Source organism: Vulpes vulpes, chromosome 4 (assembly GCF_048418805.1).
Source record: "Vulpes vulpes isolate BD-2025 chromosome 4, VulVul3, whole genome shotgun sequence".
Taxonomy (NCBI): Eukaryota; Metazoa; Chordata; class Mammalia; order Carnivora; family Canidae; genus Vulpes; species Vulpes vulpes.
Window position 1 is genome coordinate 110,090,589 of NC_132783.1, and position 6,831 is coordinate 110,097,419.

The 6,831-nt window shown below is 39.1% G+C and overlaps 1 protein-coding gene across 1 annotated transcript in view; it reads left to right on the forward strand.

Annotated features, from left to right (window-relative positions):
• RNF145 (ring finger protein 145) overlaps positions 1–6,042 on the forward strand; it is a 57,867-nt gene extending 51,825 nt beyond the window's left edge. The window contains exons 9-11 of the mRNA XM_072756732.1: positions 381–528; positions 1,613–1,969; positions 4,412–6,042. Coding sequence (XP_072612833.1) covers positions 381–528; positions 1,613–1,969; positions 4,412–4,798 — 892 coding nt within the window. The 3' untranslated portion in view covers positions 4,799–6,042. The remainder of the gene's footprint in view (positions 1–380; positions 529–1,612; positions 1,970–4,411) is intronic.
• The last annotated feature ends 789 nt before the right edge of the window (positions 6,043–6,831 follow it).

Genomic DNA, 6,831 nt, shown 5'->3' on the forward strand with positions numbered 1-6,831 from the left:
TGGGAAGATGTCTCATGACTTAAGATCTCATATTACTTTTAAGGAATTGTTAAGGCTTAATGCTTCAAAAGCCTGAAATCCCTTTGAAATTGGTAGGAATGAAAATGGAACTGAAAGTTAACTATTGGAAAAAAAAGAAAGAATTGATGGTGCTTGGCAGTTTTGACTAAGTGGAGAAAAGAGAAAAGGTGAGTCATGTAGCTTTGAAATACTAGGGCTATGACCCTTGTCCTGAAATCTAGTACAATGACTGACACAGAGAAGGATGCTTAGTAAAGGATTTGGGAAATGTCGGTGTGGCCCAAGACCTATCACGTGCTAACGTGGTTGTTGTGGTCCTGGGTGACATGTGCTTTAAAGAAATATTTTTCTTTTTCTAGGAGTTTATGGAAGCACTTCCGTGCTGTGAGCCTTTGTTTATTTTTGCTAGTGTTCCCTGCTTATATGGCTTACATGATTTGCCAGTTTTTCCACATGGATTTTTGGCTGCTTATCATTATTTCTAGCAGCATTCTCACCTCTCTTCAGGTAAGCCTAGGAATAATTAACTTTATATAATAACTGATTTTTTTATTTTTCCTTCCAGAAAAGGAATTAAGCTATTTCTAGATGAATGATTATAAGTAGCCTATTTAGGTAATTACTTTCTGCCCTACTCATCAGAAAAACATTAATTACACTGATTTGAGCATTGGCATTAGACAGATGGTAGGTTATTAAAACCACACCTATCTATTTCACTGTATTTTTTTTATCAAGGTAAACTTTGCAAATGTTTAAAATGATACAGATCAATCATAAAGCTTAAATTGATAAGTCACTAAAATAGTAAAATATAATATAGCTTGTTTGGAGCTTTTTTTTTTTTTAAGATTTTATTTATTTATTCATGAGAGAGACAGAGAGAGAGGCAGAGACACAGGAAGAGGGAGAAGCAGGCTCCCTGCAGGGAGCCCGATGTGGGACTCAATCCCTGGTCTCCAGGATCAGGCCCTGGGCTGAAGGTGGTGCTAAACCACTAAGCCACCCAGGGATCCCCCACCTCCCCTCCCCTTTTTTGAGCATATTTTTAAAATAAAAACCCACTCGAAAATATCCTTAGTTTCCTGATGTATATGAATATATGACGTGTGCATAATACATACAACAGACAATATTGCCCTGGAAATGATAAGCTTCTTGTAACTTGAAGATGGATCTTTGCTGCCTGATCAGTAAGCTATAAAAGAAAATATAGCACTGCGAACAAAGATTTATTCATTGTTCCTTGTAGAGGTAAAGGTTCTTTGAAAGTTGAGAAACAGGTATGACTACAGAATTAGGAAAATGTAGATAGCATTTTAATGGGTTTTGGTGATCTGGGGAATAAAAGGAAAGGATGAGTCAGGGAGAAGTGATGACTAATCAGAGTTCTGTCTCAAGGTATGGCTTTTTGGTATCAAATCCTTGGATTGCTGAGATCACCCACATTTTAATTATACCATGGTCTCCTCTGATATTAAATATGGTATCCTAAAAGTATTGAGAATATTGTTATTGCTTAACATCTATGAAAAGCCTTTCTTAATGGTCACACTCTGTTTTAAAATACATGTATTTTTTTTTCCCCCAGGTTTTGGGAACACTTTTTATTTATGTCTTATTTATGGTTGAAGAATTCAGAAAAGAGCCAGTGGAAAACATGGATGATGTCATCTACTATGTGAATGGCACTTACCGCCTTCTGGAGTTTCTTGTGGCTCTCTGTGTGGTGGCCTATGGTGTCTCAGAGACCATCTTTGGAGAATGGACTGTAATGGGCTCAATGATCATCTTCATCCATTCCTATTATAATGTGTGGCTTCGGGCGCAGCTGGGGTGGAAGAGCTTCCTTCTCCGCAGGGATGCTGTGAACAAGATTAAATCATTACCCATTGCTACAAAAGAGCAGCTTGAGAAACACAATGATATTTGTGCCATCTGTTATCAGGTAACTCACACAGTAAGAATCCATTTGGGTGGGTTGTCTATGTTTCCCCTGGGACTTTAACCACATTAACCAAATTTAAGTTAAATTTCTAGGCAGAATTATTTCCTTGGTTAAAAAAAAAAAATAGGTCTCAGAAATTACTAAAGACCTGATACAATATTTCCATTTTATTTCTAAACTAAGTTTTTAATTTAGTCCCTCAAGTTCTAATTTATTGTTTTTCAACATTGCTCACCCATAAATAAAGGAAAAACAGGTCAGGTGTATTTTATGTTTACTCCTGAATACACACACACATACACATACACATACATATATATATATATATGTACTATCAAATATATACTATCAATCAGGAGTCAGCAACTTCTGAAAAGTGGTGTGCCAAGATTTTGACTCTTTTACTTCTGGAATTTCCAGGATGGGGAAAAAGTATTCATTTACTTAACATAGGTGGAGAGAGTATGTGTTTATACATATAGATATGAGATGGATACAAGCTTGTGTTTATGGAAGTGGGGGCAGGAGGATATCGTTTAGGCAGCCAGTCAGTGTGCCATTGTAGTTGGCCTTTCTGGCATCTTTGGCATGTTTGTCATGACAATTAAAATTGAAAGATAGTATTTAAATGAGTTTGGAAACATCACAACAAAAAATAGGCCAGGAGTTTAGTCACCAGTAACCTGTGCAAAGGGGTGGTTGAGTAGCAGCTTTTATAGCTATACCGTACTGTTGGAAGTATGGACAGAAATTAAGGGCAACAACACAAATTCTTCCTTTGAAATCACTCTTAAAGAGTGTAGGCTGGTGGAATAAAACTATAGACAGTGTCAGTGACTGAGGGAATGTTCATTGTCAAGGCTGCTTTACAGTCTAGAAGGGGGTGTATATGTATTTGTATGTGTTTAAGATTACCTAGTATAAGAATTTTGTCTAAGAATAAAATGCAACTACCACTTTTTTATTGTTATTAGAACATACTTTTGGGTACTTGTAAAATAATGTGTTCTGGATTGTTGGTGCATTTGGGGGACTAAGGAGTATTGTAAGGTTACCCCCAAGTGAAGTGGTCATTGTCTTAGTTTTGCTTCCTTTGTGCTTGCTAGCATCATGGTACACAGAACAGAGCACATTAAAGACAGGGCACATCAGCTTCAGTAGCTGATGTCTAAATATTCCATCTCTGGGATTTAAGAGTCTTTCTTTTGTATTTCCTGTTGTCACATCACTTTTTTTGAGGTGCTAGAACTACCTGTTGATACCACACAGAAAATGAAAGTCAAATTGCTTAATTTCCCAGCTGGCTGCTTTTCCTTGGATGGCTTTCTGCTTAAAAGTTGACTCCTAGGTTGTTACCAGCTCTTGGCAAGGAATTTCTGTGACAACTACAACTCCTTGTTTTGGGACTTCAAATGAAATTAATGGTTGAGTCACCAAGTGTATATTCTTAACAACTGAAACATCATGTCCTCAGCCTTCCCTCCCCAAGCATATCTTCTGCAAGGAACATTAATGCAAAGTGTACCACTTCTTAATCCAGTGGTTATCAAACTTTAATGTGCATAAAAGTCATATGGGTGGCTTGCTGTTACTACAGATTTGTGAATGCCATCTTCAGATACCCCAATTCAGTAGGTCTGGGTGGCCCCGGAATATGCATGGTTAACCAGGGTAATTGTGATGCCAATTGAGAAGTGCTAGCTTGTCCAGGCCATATTTTGAAGAGTGTATTACTATATACATACAGTTATGTCCCTTATTGAAATTGCCACTTCCTTGCCAATACCCTGGTGTTATGTGGCTGATTTTGTTTCCTTGCCAGTAATTTCATCATAGAATAGTCTGTTCAGCTGTGTTGAAGCCTAACTGTGGAAAGTCCAGTCTTCATCCAATTTTCTGAAGTTCTAATTACACTCCTGCCATGTGGGGGAGAGACCCAGTAATCACACTGCAGTAGTTGTGTGATGCTCATGTTTTATACTAAGGCAGAAGCCAGTTCGTTTCTTTCTCATTTTTGGTTTTTGCTTCTTTATTTTTTTTTTAAAACTGTTTAGCCAGTGGTTCTTGCATTGTTGGTATAAAGGGGTCTCATGGGACACCTGAGTGGCTCAGTGGTTTAGCGCCTGCCTTCGGCCCAGGGCGTGATCCTGAAGTCGCGGGATCGAGTCCCAGATCGGGCTCCCTGCATGGAGCCTGCTTCTCCCTCTGCCTGTGTCTCTGCCTCTCTGTCTCTCATGAATAAATAAAATCTTAAAATAAAAAGGGGGGGGGTCTCTTGATGGCAAGAGGATTATCACTATAAAATGAGTTTTATTCTAAAATCTGTGTTACATATTTTCTCTGGGGAATTTGTGGAAAAGAAATGTTGGACCTAGAGTTTGGGGTTAGCAGCAAAGCTTTGAGATAATAGGCATTTATGAGGTATCTTTCCTCCCCTTCTAGGACATGAAATCTGCTGTGATCACACCTTGCAGTCATTTCTTCCATGCAGGCTGTCTAAAGAAGTGGCTGTATGTCCAGGAGACCTGCCCTCTGTGCCACTGCCATCTCAAACACTCCTCACAGCTTCCGGGGTTAGGAACTGAGCTGGCTCCACAGCCTCATGCTGGAGTTGAGCAAAACATCATGCTTCAGGATGGAACTGAACCTCCAAATCAAGAGCATCCTCCAGGGACCAGGATACAGGAAGGTTCTAAGGACAATAATGAGTGCATTGCCACTAGATCAGATAGCCAGGAAGGGACTCGTGACCCTAAGGAATATCCTTTTAGTGCAAAAGATGAAGCATGTCCTGTCGAGGTCAGCCTAGAAGAAGAGAAGCAGAAGTAACACTGATACTCTGGAGAAGTTAACTTACTATGAAATTTGAGCTCAGATTTGAGGAATGAATGTATGAGATGATGAGGCAGGAAACTTGACATTCCAAGGATCTGATCCAGGAAGTACTCTGAGTGGAGACTGCTTGCTTTCATCCCCTTGACATTGTGGGAAAAATTTTGCAATGTATGCTAATCGAAATGTATTTATATATCCTATGCTGATATTTTGTAGAGGTTTGCCAAGAGAATTCAACCTCAACAACTTCAGAAACTGCCCCTAATTTGTAAGGGATAAATAAAATCGGATTTGAGTGTTTGGAAGGGGCTAAAGAAAGGAGGATAAAGAGCATCAGGACAGCATGGGAAGAAGCAGGCAGAAGCGGAACTGACATTTCACTTTCTATGGGACAGGATCATTCCTATTGCAGAGTATGAGTAGTGACCAGCCCTGTTCACCACCCCCACTTTCTCCCTCAGTTAATTGGAACTCAGTCAGGTGATAATTGAGTTTTGTACAGCACTGAAATTGAAATCAAAGACGTTAAGAGCATTGATTGTATTCAAAGATGGAAGCACGCTCATACTTCGTATGTGCTTTAGGGGAGTGGGTGGGTGGGCACTTGGGCCTTGCGGGTGCATTCATGTAATCTGAGACTCTTGAACTTTATGATGGAGTCTTCAATATTTTGATGTATATGAAACTTTTGTTAATATATTGTATACTGTGTTGGCTGTGTGAAGTAAACTAAAACTCTAATGAACACTTTGGGGTCCACATTAGTGTAGGAGACCAAAGTGGGAAGGGCTTTAGGGCACTGATAAAGGCCCTAAGTGTACTTTTTGATCCTGTGTAATGTTAAATTCTTGCAACTGAATCAAAACAGTGTTAAATTATGGCAATATTTGCACTTTGGGAATGAGTACATAACTGTATGATCACACTCTGCAAATGCCACTTTTAAAGCTGTTAATAGACTTTGCACCTTTTCTTTGACAAGGATGTGTCATATTTAAATTTTTACATTCATCATGGCAACAGGTAGAACTGGGGAGGGGGGAATGTAATTTTTTATGGGAATTTTGATATGAAAAGAAACTAGTCATTTATTTATACAATAGGCTTGGCTCAAAAAGTGTTTTTCAGACTCGATATTCCTAATGTGGGATGTGACTTTATTTTATTTTTAGTAGCAAATTTGGATGTAGACTGACAGACATAGCTGAATGTCTTAATAAATTTAAATTTGAAGATAACTGTTTTGTTCCTGTGATGATTATTACTGTAAAGTGTTTGAAATTCTCTTCTTAGAAGGTTTTGTTGTTATCTAGCCAGGTTTCTTTCATCTTGATCCCTGTCAGAAATGCCCTGCAGATGGCAGAACTTTTTGATTGAAAATGACCAGCTCTTTGAAATTGTCTACACCAGGGGAAGTAGACCTAGCTCTGCAGTAGAAGCATTTGGGGAGCTTTTAAAAAAAGTACACATTTCATGGATGGGCCTAGAGGGTCTTACACTAAGTGAAATCAGTCCGGCTGAGAAAGACCAATACTGTAGGAATCTGAAAAACAAAACATGAATAAGCAAACAAAACAAAAGCAAAATCAGACCTATAAATTTAGAGAACTGATAGTTGCCAGAGAGGGAGATAGTGGGATGGGCAGAATGGGTGAAGGGCAGTGGGAGACACAGGCTTCCAGTTAGGGAATGAATAAATCACAGGGATAAAAGCTACAGCATAGGGAATATCGTGGGTATCGTAATGGTGATGTGTGGTGACAGGTGGTAGCTACACGTGTGGTGAGCACAGCATAACCTCTACAGAGGTGTGGAGTCGCTGGTGCACACCTGAAACTAACATTGTCTACTTTACTCCAAAAGTGCTTAAAAATTACACGTATCTGAGCTCAACTTCAAACAATGACTCGGCAGGCTTTGGGGGTTTCTGGGAATGTGCTTTTCAAAGCTTCCTGTTTAGAAAAAAGCTAGACTAGAGTGTGTTTCTCCCTGGGTGTAGCTAAAGTTGCTCACTGTTGTTGGCAGAT